Source organism: Carcharhinus amblyrhynchos, chromosome 7, assembly GCF_965287045.1.
Source record: "Carcharhinus amblyrhynchos chromosome 7, sCarAmb.v2.hapA, whole genome shotgun sequence".
Lineage (NCBI taxonomy): Eukaryota > Metazoa > Chordata > Chondrichthyes > Carcharhiniformes > Carcharhinidae > Carcharhinus > Carcharhinus amblyrhynchos.
Genome location: NC_137330.1, coordinates 66,455,266 through 66,473,783, shown reverse-complemented (window position 1 = coordinate 66,473,783; position 18,518 = coordinate 66,455,266). Strand labels below are relative to the sequence as shown.

Genomic DNA, 18,518 nt, shown 5'->3' with positions numbered 1-18,518 from the left:
GCTTCACTGTTTCTGGGCTGGTTCCTATCAAAAACCCGCACCCAGCACTCATGATGAAGGCAGGTCTGTTGAGTGGAAGGGTGTGTCCTACTCATCCACAATTTTCTCAGAGCTTTTAAAGAGTCATAGTTCAGACTCATGAACCAGAGTTTCAATTAGGGAATATTTTAAAAGTTAATTTCAAAAGGTCTTCCTCATGCTTTCCATGCCATGCTCTGCCCTTCCAACAAGCCCCATGGCCCCTCATGCCCTCTATGCAAAGCTTAGATCTTCCACCCATCCATATAGCTCCTCATGCCCCCTATGAGAACTTCTGCACTTGCACCCATCCCCAATGGCAACACATGCTCCCATGCCAAGCATTGTCCTTCTAACCAACCTCTATAGCCTCTTATGCCCCTATGCCAAACTATAGCACTTTCATGTCCATTGACCTCGCTATGTACTTCTAGGATTAATGAACTCTATAGTGATTCTCCAGTCTCTGATCTCTACTTTCAATTTCACAATGTTTATGTACATAAGCTTAAGTGATTTAACGGGCTTGTAGTTTTTGAATTGATATGTTAAAAGGGTCTGGATGATTTATTGTCCTGTGGTGAAAATACATCTTTTAATATTGGATAAATTTATCAATTAATTACTTGTTAAAAACCTTTTTTTTAAACACATCCCACTGTCACCATTGGGTTCATTGGTTCTCTACAGTGGATACAAGTTTAAGAGCGTGGAAGTGCCATAACTTGACATGAGCACATAAGAAAGCATGGGGGTAGGTGGAAGGACAAAGCTTGGTAGAGGAAGCATGATAAGCCATGGGAATGGGTGGGGGTTATAAGGTGACATGTGTGTAGAGGGTTTGGAGGTTGAGAGGGTGTGAAGGATGAGATCTGGTTAGACTGTGTTTTAAAGTCGGAGAAAGTGGATTTACGAATGGGAAGTCATGTTTGATGAACTTCAAAGGTGTTACAAATAAAGTTGACAAAGGAGAGTCAATGGGGTAAAAGACTCCAAAGATACACTATCACAGAGTGAAAAAATTCTTTCTTCTCCCAATCTTAAATGTCTTGCTCATTATTCTAAGACTGTGCCTGATTCTAAACTCACCAGTCGAAGAAACATCCTACCTACATCCGTCCTATCACATCCTGTAAAAATGTTGTAAGTTTCAATGAGATCACTTCTCATTCTTCAAAATTCCAGAGAATGTAGGTCCAGTTTTCTCAATTTCCCCTCATAAGACAATCCTGCCATCCCAGAAATTGTGATGAATCTCTGTGGCAAGTTTATCCTTCTTTTGATAAGGAGACCAAAATTGTACACAACAGGTGTAGTCTCACCAAGGCTCAATATAATTGCAGCAAAACATTATTATTTCTGTACTCAGATTCCCTTGCAATGAAGGTCAACATACCGTCTGCCATCCTAATTGCTTGCTGCACCTGCTCATTTTTAGTAACTCATAAACACTTCCAAATATCTCACCATTTAAGAAATATTCTGTCTTCTGTTTTTTCGACCAAATTGGATAACTTCACACTTGTCCATTTAATATCAACATCTGTCATGTTGTTGCCCATCCACTTGGCCAGCCCAAGACTCTTTGAAGTCTCCTTGCATTCTCCTCACAACTTATATTCCCACTGAATCATTTATGTGGATTGTGAACAACTGTGGCCCCAGCACTGATCCTCAGCACCCCCTCGTCTTCTAGTAACAGACTACCAACTTAAGAATGATCCATTTATTGCTACTCTCTCTTTTCTGTCTGTTAACCAATTTTCAATCCAACCCCAATCCAGCCTTTGCAAAGAACTAAAAATCTAATCCCTAGAAAACATAGTTATAACATTATAGACTAAAGTGTCTGTGAAGGTCACTCACCTGTTGCTTTGGGCTTTACTGCTGTTTAGAGGAAAAAAAATGAAAAACTGAGGTAAGGGGCTAGATTTAATGCAGTTTGTTGCAACACAAAACATGGCAGGCTTAATCATGGGAGAGGACTTGTTTCAGTCTCCCAACTTTGGCAAAATGTGGTTGGCATTGGGTCCATGAATCAGCCAATTGACACCCATTAGCCTTAGGCTCATTGCAATGCAGTTATGGCTCAGGGATCAAATGGAAGTCATATGTCTTTCCTGCATTGTTGGAAGACGACTCAGCAAATCCAGTCAGGAATGCTAGTGTCCTCCTGGGAAGTGGGTGGGGGTGCGTTCCTTGTAGTTGGAACACTCAGCAAAGTTAATCCATTCTTGAAAGACAAGCAGCACAGTAGCACTGCTGCTTCACAGCACCAGGGACCCGGGTTCAATTCTCGGCTTGGGTCACAATCCGTGTGGAGTTTGCATGTTCTCCCCTTCTCTCCGTGGGTTTCCTCCGGGTGTTCTGGTTTCCTCCCACATTCTGAAAGACGTGCTGGTTAGGTGCATTGACCTGAACAAGCGCTAGACTGCGGCAAGTAGGGAAATTTCACAATAACTTCTTTGCGGTGTTAATGTAAACCTTACTTGTGACTAATAAGTAAACCTTATTTTTAAAAGATTCCCTACTGCAGGTGGACAAATATGTTTCATGATACAAATCAGCTTCATGATATCACTCAAATGGGGGTAAATATGACTTTGGGTGATGATATATAAGAGGTGACATGGATTCAGCTGCTCACTGTTCATCTCCACCGGTTTTTATATCCACTTAACAGTCATAAAATTCTCACCTGTTTTACACTAATAACTATTATCAAAATTAACTCCCATGTGAGAAAATACAGCTGCTCCACCTTACTCCTATTGACATTTTCTTGTCATCCATCAAATAAAACTAACATGCGCAGATTTTGTCAGTTAATCACCAAAGCTCATGTTAATACTTAGTATTCAAAGAGGCAAGTTTGGCAGTTTTTAATGTGAACATGATTTTGTTGACTATGTTACCTATTAGCTTTGCGATGGCAACATTCTCAAATGAATTTTACAAGACGGCCCGATGCCAATAAAGCTGAATTTCCAAAATTGGAATGTAGAATGCTAGATCCATTCATTGTCAGAAACTGGTAGATTTGTACTTCCAATATTGAAGAAAGGACTTTTACGAGGTTAGAAGAGTACTTAAATATATCATTGGTTTAAATTTTGTGTTTACCTTTCTTTGCAGGTTCTGGTTTCGTTTGTTTCATGGATGTTTCCTCTACACAGGTGAAAAATTGAATTAGGTTTAATATTAATCATAATTTTATTTTACAATGAATATTAATCTTATATTAGTCTCATAAAATGAACATTCTACAACTTGTACGTACATCGACAATACTTAATGTAACAAAATATTTGGGGGGTGGCTTTTCCAGTAACTGTCATGAAAATGGGCCTGTTGTGGCCCAGAATAAAATGGTTTTGTCCCACCACACAGCTATTGCTGCTCTTATAGGCAAGTCGGAGAGGAGGAGGTGTCTTCAAAGGGGTGAGAGAGCCTCCTGAATGAGATTTCTCTTCTCTTACCTGAAGTTACCAGGCTTCCCACATGACATGGGCCTCTCTACATCATGGGTAAAATATTGTCGATGGTGGAATGAGACCTATAACTGGCATTAATTAGCCACCTAAAGGCTTCAATAAATCCAAGAGTCCTCGCTGCCACCCGCCACCCCGCCCCCTGCTCTCTTGCCAAAAACCTAGCATCCTACCCATGTAAAATTTCAGACAGTTCAGGCAGTGGCAGGGGGGTGTTGGAAGGATTTTGCCTGCTCCCCACCTTCAAACCCACCAGTAAGGAACTGTAAGATCCAACCATAAACACATTAAAAAAAGTTTAAGTTTTTTAAACCTCAAATTTAAAGCTGACAAACTATTCAACACTAATTCTGCACAATATTTCCATGCCAGAGATGGCAAATCATAGTGAATGACACAAGTTTATGCAGACAGAAAGGAAGACACGTGTGTTCCATTTTACAAAACTAGGCCCACTTCTTCTTGACTTAATAAATTTCCTATGCAAGAAAAAGCAGACAAAAGAGCCTTTGCACCAACACATTTTGTTTAGGGGTGAGAAAATCTGGTGAGGCAACTGCTTGGTATTAAAGAAAAATAGAGTTTTTGTTGTAGCAGAAGTTGCACTTTTAGAGAAGAAAATATATCAAAAAAAAAGTGGGGTAAACCATATGCATCCAAAGATGTGTTAAAACAGGAATATGGGGAAAGTTGCTTCTGTTTAGCATTCCCTGGTATCCTAATGCAGGAAGTGCAACAAAAAAGCAAGGTGACTTACATGGGACTTGATGGTCACTATAAAGCTAAGCTAAAAATATACATAGAAGGAGATACCAGTAGCAGAGTAACTGGAGATTCCTAGATCAATAGCATGAGGAAGATGCTTTGTAGCACAAAGTGGAGTGAAAAAGATATACTGATCTGCATACTTTATTTTATCTTGGAGTACTGTTCGCAAGAACAACATCAAGCTTGTGACTTGCAACATCTTCACATGGGTAGCATGCAAAACAATCTTTTCTATAGCTTGTTTTTACTTTAGGGAAACTGAAGCACAATTCTGTGGGCTGCGCAAATACCGTGTGCTGTTAGATAAGCATGCTGAAAGATTATGAATTATTACTGCAGAAATTTACCTTTCATTATCCAACTTCAGCAGACCAGGTCTGTGCTTTAGCCATGTGGCAATTTTTATGGGTTAGTTAAAAATGAGAAATGGAACTTGTCCAAATAACGTGCAATTCTGAATGTGAGCCTAATTAATATAATTACCATATTAGAATATTTCTTATGGTCACAATGCAGCTTCCCTTTGTCTGCGTTCGCACCCTCTATGAAATATGATGCATTGAAAACGAGGCAGGGGTTGAGAAGCCTGATTTCACCGAGGATCCATAAAATTAGCATTCATACATACAAAGCATAGTGCAACATGCTTTTAGAAAAAAAATTGTTGGGGTTGTTAGGAAGCTGCATTTATTTGGAGAAATTAATGGTGAGAAGGAATATACGGCAACTCTGTTTTTACTGTGGGATATCTATGTTAGACTAAAAGTAGCAATATAAAATCATATAGCTCAGAAGGACGATGAAGCCATCATGTCTGTGCCAATTAGCTTCACAGTTTTGCTCTTTCCCTATTGTCCTGCATATTTTTATGTTTTAACTATAGATCCAGCTCCATTGTGAAAATTATTACTGAATCTGTAACTGCCAGTCTTTCAGGCAGTGGATTTTCACTGCATAAAAATTATCTAATCATCTCCCTTCTGGTCCTTTTGTCAATGATCTTAAATCTTTGTTTTCCTGCTTTCTGGCTCCCCTGCCAATAGAAACAGATTTTTTAGTTGCCCTTGTACCAGAAAGAGAGTTGCTCTGAGTTAAATTACACATTGCTCATCCAGGCATATATCTAAGATTAAGATGCTCACCAAGAGAAATATCTGGTGGCCTGGCATTGATGCTGACATTCAGGGCCCAATCAAGCACCATGAAAAACGCCAATTGCAACAAAGGTTGCCTGCTGCAGCCCCATTGCATCCTTCAGGGTAGCCTAATTGGCCATGGGTACAAGTCCATGTTAATTATGTTGGTCCATTCACGGGCACAATGTTTTTACATTTTGTCAATACACAAAATGGATGGAAGTGTTTTAAGTGAAGTCTCTGACGTCACAAGGCAGAATTTTTCAGCCTCACTCACCCCATGATCAGAAAATCTCACCAAGGCCATCGGACCTTTGCATTGATCTGCCCACTGTGATTCCCATGGTTGGTGTAGCAATGGGAGGCTCCTGTAGAGTTATTAATGAATCATTGTTTCAGAGTGAGAGTGAGCCTTGTGTTTCCAAATTTGCCTGAGAGGGTAGAGGTCAGCCAAAGCAGTCACAGACAAACCATAATTTATGCATGTCAACACGGTCAGTTTCAGTGGATGAAGCTGTGTATGTAAGGAATTTTTGAAGTAGGCTGAGTTGGATCTCTGGAGTCATTGGGCCTGATTTTACCATCAAGTTGTGCTCATTTTCAGGGGTGAAAACTTGGTAAAGTCAGGCATGAGGCACATGGCGTGATCCGCATTCACCTCCGCGCCAGTTACCCCTTTACCAAGGCCCAAAATGGATACAGTTGGGACCACGTTCAAAACGGGCACGACAGCCATTTAAATGCATTTAGATTGAATTAATGGGCTGCAAACCCAACTTTACCTGCGCTTCCCCCTTTACCATCGTGTTCGCCAATCCAGAATCAGCGCGAAACAGACATGCTCCATAAAAGTCCGATTCAGATGCCCCATCAGTGAGGGTTAGTGAGGAGGTAAGTGCATAGCGTCCGATGGCTCTGCTCCTTACAGGTGTCCTTTTGTTGCAGCCTTTTTCTTTCTCGGGTCAGTGGCAGCTCTGCGAGTGTGTGGGGAGGGTGGGGTGGTTGGAGGGATGTTGCTCAGCAGGGTCTCTGATATCTGACTTGCAGCAAGAACCCGGGTCTCAGCACTGACCTCAGGTCTTGCCATGCTGCTGGGTCCTAGTGCACTCATAGAACATAGAACATTACAGCGCAGAACAGGCCCTTCGGCCCACGATGTTGCGCCGACCAGCTTTTTAAAAAAAAACACTAACCCACTAATCTAAACCAATCCCATTTCGTCCATAAACCTATCCACAGATCTCTTAAACGCCCCCAAACTAGGCGCATTTACAGCTGCAGCAGGCAGGGCATTCCAATCCCTCACCACCCTCTGGGTAAAGAACCTACCCCTGACATCAGTCCTATAACTACCCCCCCTTAATTTAAAGTCGTGCCCCCTCGTGCTAGCTTTCTCCATCCTAGGAAAAAGGCTATCACTATCTACCCTGTCTAAACCTCTAATCGTCTTATATGTTTCAATAAGGTCCCCTCTTAGCCGCCTTCTTTCCAGCGAAAACAACCCCAAATCTCTCAGTCTCTCCTCATAGGATCTCCCCTCCATACCAGGCAACATCCTGGTAAACCTCCTCTGCACCCTCTCCAAAGCCTCCACGTCCTTCCTGTAATGTGGGGACCAGAACTGCACACAATACTCCAAGTGCGGCCGCACCAGAGTTGTGTACAGTTGCATCATGACGCTGCGACTCCTAAATTCAATCCCCCTACCAATAAACGCCAAGACACCGTATGCCTTCTTAACAACCTTATCTACTTGATTCCCAACTTTCAGGGATCTATGTACACATACACCTAGATCCCTCTGCTCCTCCACACTATTCAAAGCCCTCCCGTTAGCCCTATACTCAACACATCTGTTATTCCTACCGAAATGAATTACCTCACACTTCTCCACTCACACTCAGCTCACTTTCAGCTGAAGGATGTGCACAAAGCCCTTGCAAATTGCACTGCTGCAGCCTCTCAGCTTGTTGGGAGCATGTGGCTTGGGGAATTGGGGTCTGTGATTGTGGGGAGCATGTGGCTGGAGGAATTGGGGGGGGGTTCTGTGATTTGGGCAGCCATGTGGCCGTGGGGACTGGAGGAACTGTGATTGTGGGGAATACGTGACTGGGGGAATGGGGGGGCTGTGATTGTGGGGAGCATCTGGTTGGGGGAATTGGGAGGTATGCACAGTGACTATTGATGTGCTAGGGGCAAGCAGTGTTCTTTAACCTCTACATATGTTCCTCCTCATCTCCACCCCACCCCTCTCCTTCAGAGTGACAAGATGGCTTTTGCAATGCAACCGATCGATCTTGTTGTTCTTTTGGTTGCTGCTGGAGCTGAGGAGGAGGAGCTGAAGGAAGAATTGCGGGCACAGGAGGCTCAGGCTTTACCACTTGCAGGAGTGGAGGGAGACAACTGCCAGAGGCAGGAGGTGGTCACCATTCACCCAGAGGAGACATGGAGAAGGAGGAGCAGAGACCCCAGCAGTTTTGAGTGCAAGTGTCATTTGAACAGGTGTCAGATGTTGTGCCGCCAATGCCTCTGCTTCCAAAAGGAGACAGTGCAACACATTGCAGGACCTGGCACCTGGAGGCGTAGGGGGACCCACTCTTGGTGGTTGTCAAATTGACAGCCGCTCTGAACTTTTATGCGACTAACTTCTTCCAGACCCTTTGCGGAGATGTCTGTGGCATCTCCTAGTCAGCTGTGCGTATCTGTGTCAAGCAGGTCACAAAAGCCCTATATGCCTGGACTGGGCAGTACATCAAATTTACATTACCAGTCCCATCAGGAAGCCCAGGTTGCAGGGTTCACAGCCATTGCAGGGATGCCTCATGTACAGGGCCATCGACTGCACCCAGGTCGCCCTCGAGGCCCATCCCTACAGAATCCACAGAAATTCATCAACAGAGAATGGTTCCCCTCCCTAAATGTTCAACTAGTAGGAATTAAGCAATGTAAATACTTCCAACTTTGTGAATATAATATTTTTATATGTGGTGGGAAAGTAAGCTGTGAGAATGCACAGAGATGTTTAGAGTGATTTGGACAGGTTGAGTGAGTAGGCAAATACATGGCAGAATAATGTGAATAAATGTGAGGTTATCCAATTTGGTGAAAAACAGGGAGTAGATTATCTGAAAAACCATAAAATGAGAGAGGGAATTGTTCAATGAGACCTAGGTGTCCTTGTACACCAGTTAAACATAGTCATGTGAGTGTGGCAGGCACTGCCAGGGGGGGTGGGGGGGGTGTTGCGGGTAGTTGGCTTCCATAGCGAGAGGATTCAAGTACAGGAGTAAGGATGCTTTGCTGCAAATTTACATGGCCTTGGTGAGACCAGACTTGGAATACTGTGTCCAGCATTGGTCTCCTTATCTGAAAAAGGATCTTTCTGCCATGGAGAGAGTGCAGCAGGGATTTACCAGACTAATTCCTGGGATGGTGGGACAGAACAGAGGTTGAGTCAGTTCAGAGTGTTTAGAAGAGTGAGGGATATATCATAGAAATCTAGAAAATTCTAACAGGACTAGACAGGGTAGGACATTCCCAATGGCAGGGGAGTCCGGAACCAGGGGTCACAGTCTGAGGATGCAGAGTGGAACATTTGGGACTGAGATGAGGAGAATTTTCTTCACCCAAGAGAGAATGGTAACCCTTTGGGATTCATTATCACAAAAAGCAGTTGAGGCCAAAACATTGTATGTTTTCAAGAAGGGAGTTAGATATAGTTCTTGGGGCTAAAGAGATCAAAGAGTATTGGGGGGAGGGGCGAGGAGAAACAGGAACAGGTTACTAAGTTGGATGATCAGCCATGATCATAATGAATAGCAGAGCAGGTTTGGGGGCCGAATGGCCTGTTCCTGCTCCTATTTTCTATGTTTCTTTCTGATGAATAAGGTTCTTACAGAACCTAACGTGATTATTCAACTTAATTTTGATAGGAGCCAAAGTTTCACTTACAGTTGTGATTTTTCAGGAATGTATTCACAACTTTAGGTGAGGACTTGACCGTAAATGGCAGGACCCTAACCTCTGTTTTAAAAACATACCATCCTCAATTATTACATAAATTATGAACAGATACTTTAATTACTCACAAAATGTTAAGTAACAATGTTGAAGTTATGTTAGATTTTTGTTCCAATGTGTTCTTTCTTACCTTTTGTAGTTGCTGCTGGAGTTGATTTTGTTTTTTTCAGTTTTCCTGGTTCTATAGAAAATGTAATAATATACATTAGCAATTATGGAATGAATTATTCATGCAACATCCAGGAATAACTATTCTTAATTGAAATTCAGTACAAATGTAAGAACTCAGCACCAATATTTAACTAATTGTGGGTTTTGACTATAAAGCCAGATAAAATATTTGTTTGGCCATTTCTCGTCTGTTGGGAGGTTGCTACAAGCTAAGTTCCTGGAACAAAAAAAATTAATTTAACATAAATATTTGCTGCAATACTACCAGACTCACTACCAAAGTAAGGTTGCATTAGATCATTACCATTTATTTTTTCTTTGTAATTCAAATCTTGAAAGATGCCTCATTTGATAACATTGCCTCTTTTAAAATGAGTGGAACAGAATAAGAAGTTGTATGATATTTCTTCACTAACATGACATAGATTTTGGCTTGGACAATATTTCCGGATTTTGTATATTAAAAATTTGTAAAGGAATGTGTGTTCTGACTGAACGGGTTTTTTGGAGGGGATGTTTTGTAAGACTATTTTAACTGTGTAACTTTGCTCTTATTGCTTAAGGTTTCTTTTCTTTGTGTTAATAAATTGTTTTAATTTTGAAAATCCCTAAAGTGCTACTGGAATTCTTTGCTCCTGGGATCAGTCGTTCCTTTTTTCTTGCTTTTCAGAATGTAAAAAAAAAATGATCAGTAAGACAAGTTTCCCTCTGGGATTTGGCTTATCCAGCAAATGAAATCTGCTGTAGTCATAACATGACACTGAACTTGGGCAAGAAAGCCCATAATTGGGTGAAACTTAGGCTTACCTGCTCAGGAGCAGGGGTTGCTAAAGAAAGAGCAGTCAAAGTTTTTATCAGGACACTTCACAAGATTTCCAATAGAAGGGGTAAACAATTGAAACTGTATGAGGAGAGAATACTAATAGTTGTCAAGCGGACTCTGGTTGGTACAGACACTGCCATGGATAATACAACTAGTGTATTGTCCTTGGCAATGTCTGTACCAGTTAACTGCCAAGCATTATTTGAAATTCAAACCAGGTATCTTGACCTTGATTGGTCAAGGCATTGCCCTGGGAAATAAATCAACAAATGTTGTTACTTCTGAAATGGGAATAATGTGTGTACGTTATTTCTGTCAGCAGAGAACAGGGCCCCATGTTTTAATGTATGCAGTTTCCAGCACATGAAAATGCACTGCACTGCAAGCCAACTGATAAACTTAAATTGGTTCTCAGTGTAATTTTTAGCACACTGAGAATTATTTAGCAATTTTTGTTCAATCATGAAATGTCATCTCATGTTGGACATTGTGTTTAGAGTTTGCAGGCCTGAGCTGATTACGTACAGTGTGTACATTGCCTGTTCTTAACATCAGCTGGGAAATGCTAATCGATCTGATCTGCCAGTTTTTGGGCATACAGTCTGTACAGACAGCATCAAAGTGAAATTCACGTATCCCATTACTCATTTGTGTGATAAGCAGAACATCTTTTTGACTTGCCATTGGTGGAGAATACCACTCATTTTGCTATGCATACTGGCAGCATGAAACAGCAAGCTTCACCTATTGCTCAAAGTCTTGAGATACTGGCCTCTTTAGGGTCATCAGAGATAGACAAGGCAATTGTCAGGGTGAAAATAATGGCCTTTGGTCTGTTCATGAGTTTTTGTGATATACAGCATGAAATGATCTGATCAGGGTAGCTATTACCTCCCAGGATGCCTTTGATGTGTTTTATTTTGGCAGCAAGCTCGCACAGTGAGTAAATGAGTCAGGCCGGTTGCTGATGAGACTAATCCTATGCATTCATATTAACCAGTGAATGCAGGCTCATAGTAGCCCATGGTAGTGAAACATTGGCAGATCTCTCAACTGGTACATTAAAGGAGAGGAGTTCACTGAGTTCATTTAACTCTTTCATTTGAAATATGTATTTGAGCACAGAATGGAGCCCATTATACATGTAAGGGAATTATTACATACAGCCACAGATTCAAATAAAGCAAATGTATCATTCACATATCAGAAATCTACAAGGGGCAGGCGGTTAGGTATCATTCCAAAGATGTGTTTCTGATGGAACCCAACTGCTTGCGAGAGCTGGGCCTAGAGGGAATCCCATGTTAGTACCCTCTATTTGGACATACATGGTGTCAATAAAACTGAACTCAACTGTGCAAGTTGTTGAGTTCATAATTATTACTGATTCACACAATGATGACAGCTCTAGATTGCCATGATATAAGGTTGCAGTGTAAATATCTATGGTTTCCTTAAATCTAATTTTGGGGAATGGGGTAGTAGCGTCAAATGAGCACATGGAGAAAAGATTGCTATCCTGTATGGTCATTTCAAATGTGAAGAAATCATTTACTTTGTATGTGGAAAACTTGATTATGCAGAATAAATTGTTTTCTCCTTGTGCTGGTATTGTAAGTTTTTTGATGAGCGCAATACCCAAAACTTCACCATGTCTCTTCTTTCAGCAATACTCTAGTATAGATGTATTTAAGGGGAAACTGGATAAGCATATGATGAAGAAGAAAATAAATGGTTATGATGGTAAATATAGATGAGAAAAGATGGGAGGGAGTTTGGGTGGAGTATAAACACAGGCATGGACTACTTGAGCTGAATGTTTCTGTGCTGTTGCAACCCAAATACTTTTTAAGGGTGGCAAGAGATACAGAGCAATAGCAGTTAATTGGAGTTGGGATACAGATCAGCATGATCTAACAAAAAAGTGGTAAGACTCAAGAAACTGAATTGCCTATTGTCTTCCTGTGTTCTTATGATAACTGTAGCTTTTACAATAAACAAACAGAAACTTTCTTTATTATTAAGTGGACTGAAAAAGAATGAAAAATCTAACAGTTTAAAATGTGCAACTAATCAAAGCTGAAGTATTGGTGAGGGGGAAGACGAAGTGGAAAGATGAGAAAAATATTTCTCCACAGCGACCCATGATTCTACTGTTTCTTCTACAATTCATTTTAGTTTTCAACAGTTTTTCTTTAATCAAAACAGGGGATTTGTCTGGCTCCAAAAAAAAAAGAGCTCGCCTTATTGAGGGTCATTTGTCTCTTTAAACCTTGAGGGATTAATTAGATTGATCATCCAATAATCCCATTCTTTTTCCCTGAATTTATACTTTCTGATTTAGTGGTGGTGCATAATGCAGGACTATACTCTTTTGGTTTCTTTAATCCCTCAGCTCAATTGCAGCACACATTTTTCATCTGGATACGAGAAACTGTGAAAGCAACATATTTATTTATTTTATGTTTAGAGAAAATCACTAATAAAATTACCATTCAGTACACACTAATGAGTTTTAAATTAACTACTACACAAAGATATTCTGCCAGCAGATCTGCGAGGCAAGGATGTCTCTGAACAAAATCTGGTATTTATCATGATGATTTTATACAAAGGCAGACATTATGGTTTTTATTAATCCTTTGATAATACATTGAAACAAGAAAACAAAAATATCTGTTTTGAGTTATACTTGGAAATATTGCAGGAATAGAAGAACCAATGATACCCAGATTATATTTTACTGAAGGTAATAAGCTGATAAAATTGATAATAAGTTTTATCAATTTTTGGTGGAGCAAATCTGGCTCATAAAGAAAATATCAGATTGCACAGCAGAGTAGCATATGATCCTTTGACATTTGGGATACTGGGCAAAGTCCAAGGCAAACGGATTGGATGAAATTGCCTCTCTCCCTCTTAGCTATAGGGGTCATTCGTGTAATGAATTTAAGCAGCTTTAAGCCATTCTTAATGGGTGAAGATTTATAGCCCAAAATTGTCTCTAATTCAGTAGTCATTGATGCTAACTGGAAAGATCAAAGGAACATTAACCACAACTACATTCTGACACTGAGGAGGTGTTCTGCTGGAATTTCTGATGTGTGCATCTACAATGCAAAGCTCAGGCTGAGATTTTTTAAGATGGAAGGTATCAGTTCCAGGTATGGTCACTATTGATGCTGATTGACAAAAACTAAAAATGTTCCATTCCTTAGTCTTAACATTCTTCAACTTGATGAGCACAATATTAATTTCAAATGCCATACATGGTCAAGTTCTTCACTTTGACCAATCATACCTGGTTGTGTAACATGTGACTTTTTCTCTTCTACAACTTCTCGCTCTGTTTGAGAAAAATGAAAAGGTCACTGTTTGATAACTTGGAATTATTTCAGTGTACATGCACATTATAATTTCTTAAGAGTATGTTGTTCAACAGCTGCCTACAGATCTTATATCATATAAACCCATAAAAAAACTTAATAGTTCTACTCGATGATTCTGTTTAAACTAATGTAGCATCATATGAGTTACCTACAACTGCCAAATGCAATATGAAATGCAGTCAACATTTCGTATTGATATAAGTAATAAATGCACACAGAACAAGTTTAATAAATACCAAGTATTACACATAAATCTGGAATGTAGGGCGTTTTAGTGAAATTTCAACTTTCTACTAAAATGGGCAACTCTTTACTGGTCACACAAATACTCATCTTGTTCTCGAGTGTATCAGAATTCATTTTACATAGATCTTTGACGTCCAGCTGAGAGAGGATACTTGTAGCCAGTACTTCAAAATTAGATTTAAGCACGGACCCACAGAACAACCCGGTAACCCACTACATTACCCATTCTCTCTCTTCTTTTCTATTTATTTGAATATACTCATGGTGCATATTAATACAGATACACTGATTAAATATTAAGCTTGGTGTTTTCCCTTAGTATGTTTAAATGGTTTAGGGAAAAGCATGAATTTGAAAGATCAAAAGCTGAGAAGACAGCTATATTTTTTAAACAGACAAGCCAATAATCTCCAAAGTTAAATGGAGTACAAGTTAAATAAAGTATAAATATCTATGAATATTCAATCACAGGAACACTGCTGAAAAGCTGTAGCCGAACGTCAACTACAATGTCAATCAAAAAAGGATTGTGACTGTTCCTACTCGTTCAAAGCTAAGTCCTCATTTACTAGTAATCACCAGCTTTTCTTTCCTTTTCTGTTAGTGCCTGTGGCCACTTAGACAAATAGTTCTTTAATGTGGCAGAAAATCCCATTTAATGACATCAGAAAGCAGATGATTCTGAGAAAAAGGGATTGGGCGAGACAGATGGCAAATGGATCAAGGTGATCATAAAGACACATTTTATTGTAGGAGCTCATTTACTCTTACAGCCGTATCATTTTTAGTATCAGACTATTTGTGCTCTGGAATGGGAGATAATGCTTTTAAAAAGCTGATTAAATGGCATGTGATAGCGGAATTTGAATTTTATGAAATTCGTGACTCATGTGGAAGCTCAATAGAGAAAACCAGGTCACAGCCTTGAAAATGAGTTCAGATGTTGCCTGCAATGCCAAATAAAAGATCCAATCTATTTAAATAATTTGCATTCATGGCTTTCCACTGAAAGACAGATGCACATCAGTGAAGTTCTTCCCTGGAACCATACTTATATCTGATAAGCAGATTAGACTTTAGCAGCTTGGTGATTTGAGAGACTGTTCTATTATTTTCATCCGATGGGATTAATGTGTTCATCAATCACTTTTAGATAGGTCACTGCTTGGTCAACAGAACACAATATTTGAATAAGTGATGGCTAGAAATGTTGTTAATTCTTGATAAACAACAGCTTTCTTCTGTATTGATAATATATTTTAATTTAACATAAGGCTAACTAATATTATCCACCATTAATGTTAAGAATATATCTAGTCATACAGCATGATAGACAAAGACTGCAAGTGAGAAGAGGAATATGGAGAATGTTACAGTTCTACATAGATACAATTCAACTATGAAACAGAAGCATATAATGCCTTGACTGAACTGATAAAAATGCATAATCTATATACTTTTGACACGAAGGCAATAAAGGCAATTTTTCAATCAAAAAAACCATTTGCTGTTAACCTAAAGGAATCTAAACAGAAGACCATTTAGCCCCTTGTGCCTTTTCTGCCATTCAAAGAGATCATGGCTAATCTGAGACCTAACACCAAATACGCATATTTCTCTCATCTGCCTCAATGCCATTAGATAACAAAAATCAATCAATCTTAGTTTTACAATTTGCACTTGATCCACACAGGGTACAAGAATTAGGAGTAGGAATTTCGACTCACCCCTTTGAGCCTGGTTCCATCTCTCTATCTTCAGCCTTTGAATCAATGTTCTAATTAACAACATTATAGAATGGTTTCTGGCTATACTTATTTAAATAAGTCCCATGGCACTTGTTGGCACTGTGGTAACTGTTGTTGGGTACTGCTGCACTATTGGGAGTGATTGTTGTTTTGTTCAACTGATGAGATCCCATCATTCTGATTGGCTACCTACAGTGAAAGAGGAGCTTCTCTAGGTGTTCAAATAGACCTATGGTTGCACTGGTATATTTGGTCATTCACATTTACTGCATATAATTGAGATGACAGCCACTTTACACATGTCCCAAGTTATCATGTGGACTGACTCATGTTGAGAACATTGAAGGTTTGTACCCTGGAGAACTTCCCAATGCTCAAATCTGGCAATGGTTTGTTAATCTGGTCAAAATGAAATTTGACTTTCTGCTTTTTTGCCTTGACTTTTTTCACTCACACCTGTTACTACTTCTGACTTTAGGAGCTATTTCGCTTTTAGAAGAGTAGTTCGGATACAACTTGACATTCCTCTTTAGACTGGACTACTTTCCAAGCCTTCAGTCCATGTGTTTCTCTGCTCAAGGATTACCCTGTTTACATCTGTGCTAGATTTGCTCAATTTTTAAGGTTCCTTTGGTGATTTTCACTGCTGCCTCAGCCTTTCCATTTTACTGGAGATGATGTACAATACTCTGTTTCCCAATTCTTTGAGTGTGGCTAAATTTTTCACTTTTGAACTAAGGGCTATTGCCACTCATCACAATGTCTGGAATGCCATACCAACTGAAGTATGCTTTCAGGCATTCTACTACCTCTCCTGTCATCATTGAAGTCAGCTGGTCTAACTTCCATTAGTCATTATAATAGTCTACAGTAACAAGATAATGAATTCCTGCTATATAATGAAGAGATCTCCTCCCAGCTTCATCCATGGTCTGTCTGGGATGACATGTATCTAGCTTGTTTGGCTTGGATCTTATTACTAGCAGCATACTGGCTGATGTGGTCTCTAATTTCAGTGCTAATGTTTGGCCAGTAGAGCACTTTTCTTGCCTTTCTCTGACTCAATTCAGTTCCTTGATGGCTTTCATGGATGCACTTCAGCATCTGTCTTCTCATCTCTTTAGGGATGATGACTCTATCTTCTTTGCACAAAACGCGGTCTTGGGCTGCTAATTCATCTTTGTTCTCCCCATATGTTCATGTAACCATAGGTGCATCCTTGATGCTCTCAGGCCATCCTTTCATCACTACTTCTTGCAGCACTTGGAGAATTGCTTCATTTTGGATAGTTTGTTTGATTTGATGTAGTGATTGTCAGATTCTGCTGGGTTGATTACTTCCAGATCATGTTAAGCTGCTGCTTTATGTTGAATCTAAAAGATTTCACATTCTGTTGTAGCATTCTCAACTTTCTTCATGGGGAGTACCACTCTTGACAACATGTCATATATGTTTCCCTTGCTTTTATGTCATGTCCAGATGATATCTCTAAATAAAGATAGATTATTTGCAGATACATTGGAGCAAATAGTAGTGGTTCGAGAAAAATGATAGTGGGTTGGATTCTGCTGTTGCTTTGTCTCTCTGTTTTGATGAAAATGCTCCCAAGCAAAAACAATAGCCAGGCACACTTTGTCAATCTGAGCACAGTCTTTCAGTTTGCATTAATTCTCTGGATGCAAATGTGACTGTGTTTTCCTGCTGCAAGTTGCTTGGATTGCTCCAAGTCCTGTCCTGTTGGCACCACATTGCAAGGTGACTTTATCATTGATGTCATCCTACTTTAGCACTGGCATTCTTGTCATTAGGTGTTTGATTTTAGTGAATGATGCTACTTATTCTGTGCCCAATATCCACTTCACATCCTTAGCAATGAGTTTTCATAATGGCGTATACTCCCACAAATTAGGCAACCTTGGTCAATAGTTCCTAAATCTAAAGAATCGTCACACTGCTTTCACAACTGTTGGTTGCTGCATCACTGCTTCAGCCCTCAACTTGTCAAGATCCGGGCAAAAACCCTTTGTTGTCAGCAAGTGACCGATGTACTTGACCTTTGACACCTTCAATTGAAATTCTTTTCTTGTTCAGCTTCAGGTTTTTTTGATGAACTCTTTCTAGTAGTTGCATTCAATTCTGATCGTGGTCAGCTAAGGTTTCTTCCACTCTGTCTCCATATCCATTGACTACTAGTTCATATGGCTTCCACTCCAGGAAGATTATTGACTATCTCATTCTTTCTGCTCTTCTGGAGCTATGGAAATTGCAAACAGCATGTACAACCATGTAAATCTCCCAAAAGGTATCCAGAATGTAGTTAGAAAGCTGCTGCTTTCATCAAGTTTCACTTGCTAGGAATCATTCTTCGCATTTAGGGTGGTAAAGATCTTTATCGTGACAAGTTATGGTAAAATGCCTTTGATGGTTGGCATGCGGTAGTGAGCTCGCTTCAGTATTTTATTTACATCCTTTAGATCTAAGCATGTACACAGCTTTCCAGCTTGTTTCATTGCTACATGCTGGAAATTCAGTCTATAGGATTTGTCACTTTCTTGATTCCTCGCTTCTTTTCCAACTCTTCTTTTTCGTCTTTTAGGCTTGACTCAGGCAACTGGAATTCTTCTTGGTGGATGCTGGATTGGTCTTACATTTTTATTTGCTTAGAAATGATATTCTCTAGATAAATATCTAAACCTGTAAACATATCT

At 39.9% G+C, this 18,518-nt stretch overlaps 1 protein-coding gene across 1 annotated transcript in view; it reads right to left on the bottom strand.

The window, feature by feature from the left end:
• LOC145345600 (uncharacterized) overlaps nt 1–18,518 on the bottom strand; it is a 50,732-nt gene that overhangs the window by 1,846 nt on the left and 30,368 nt on the right. Inside the window, exons 4-7 of the mRNA XM_080193434.1 lie at nt 13,729–13,773; nt 9,564–9,614; nt 3,142–3,186; nt 1,885–1,905 (exon numbers count right to left, since the gene is read on the bottom strand). Of these exons, the coding sequence (XP_080049560.1) occupies nt 1,885–1,905; nt 3,142–3,186; nt 9,564–9,614; nt 13,729–13,773 (162 nt within the window). The remainder of the gene's footprint in view (nt 1–1,884; nt 1,906–3,141; nt 3,187–9,563; nt 9,615–13,728; nt 13,774–18,518) is intronic.